Raw genomic sequence first — 1,127 nt, 5'->3', positions numbered from 1 at the left:
ACCACTGGGGCCACACTTGAGCCTCCCGAGAGGCTCCTGAGAACTGAGCGTAACCAGCGTTTCAACACCACTGTTGTGCAGGCAGCCGGAGACCTTTCTGCTGAGGAAGCGCAGGAAGAAGGAGCTCTCCAGGCACTGTGCATGGACATCCTGGGGTCACTGGACGTCTCTGTGAGAGGGATGTCCAAAGTAAGTCACACTCTGCCCTTCTGCTGCTCCTTGCCTTCGCACCCGGTGTTCCTCGTCCCACCACTCCAGGTCTCTCCTCCAGCATGCTCTGAAGCACACAAGACTCGGGGAAATTCACAGAATCCTCTTCATCTCTGAGCAGAGGCAGGAATGCTGACATGCTCAACTGCCTCGTTCCCTACAGCTCCTGTGGCCGCGGCTGCTGTTATTCGTGGTGCCAGCCCAATACACCGGCATGCTGATCCCGGTCTCCCGCTGTGTCCGAGCCCTGTCCCAGAGAGAGGATCTGACAGGACGGCAAATAGAAGATCTGGATCCCCATTTTGTCAGCTCCATGTTTCAAGGTAGGAGCAGAAAGTCCCCCTGTGAGCTCTGCTGACCTGTGGTAGCACCCAGAAGGGACAGTGGAGGTGCGTGTGGCTGGGCACAGAGTGTCTTGGAGTCTTACTCAGCACTTTTGTCTCCTCGCAGGCCCACTGCTGACTCCCCAGACACTGCTGGTGCGCTTATTGGTGAGTAGATGCTCCAGAGGCCGGTGCCACGAGCCCCGAGGAGGAAGCAGCATGGCCATGGGCAAAGCTGTTGGCTGCTCCTTGCCTGCTAGGGCAGAGCCAAGCTGCTTCCATCCTGGGGAGAAGCCGCTGCTCTTGCTGCAGAAGTGACCCTGCTTCTCCCTGCTCTCCTTCAGGTGGTGGCAGGCAGCCCTGTTACAGGCAGCGAACTCCAAGCCGCTGCCTTACTGCTGATGCAAAACCTGCACAGCAGGTTCCACAGAGCTGTGGGGGCCATGTGGGCTACTGAGATCCCCCTGCTGCTGCAGTGTCTTGAAGGTAAAGTGCTGGTGGGGAGGGAGATGCAGAGGCAGGGAAGGGGGGAAGCGAAAATGCATCTCTGCAGTGTGGCAGAGGGGAAGCATTTCCTGCTTGCAGCCCAGTGCT

The 1,127-nt window shown here is 58.5% G+C and overlaps 1 protein-coding gene across 1 annotated transcript; it reads left to right on the top strand.

The window, feature by feature from the left end:
* Positions 1-16: 16 nt before the first annotated feature.
* On the top strand, positions 17-1,085 carry LOC104916660 (maestro heat-like repeat-containing protein family member 2B; the record flags this gene model as incomplete). Its single annotated transcript, XM_010727681.2, has 4 exons — positions 17-189; positions 374-533; positions 661-701; positions 878-1,085. Coding segments are annotated over exons 1-4 (457 nt in total), but the record flags the coding sequence as incomplete, so codon positions are not given.
* Positions 1,086-1,127: the final 42 nt, after the last annotated feature.

Source organism: Meleagris gallopavo, unplaced genomic scaffold (genome assembly GCF_000146605.3).
Source record: "Meleagris gallopavo isolate NT-WF06-2002-E0010 breed Aviagen turkey brand Nicholas breeding stock unplaced genomic scaffold, Turkey_5.1 ChrUn_random_7180001927014, whole genome shotgun sequence".
Taxonomy (NCBI): Eukaryota; Metazoa; Chordata; class Aves; order Galliformes; family Phasianidae; genus Meleagris; species Meleagris gallopavo.
The sequence above is the reverse complement of the archived record's forward strand: the minus strand, read 5'-3'. Positions and strand labels throughout refer to the sequence as shown.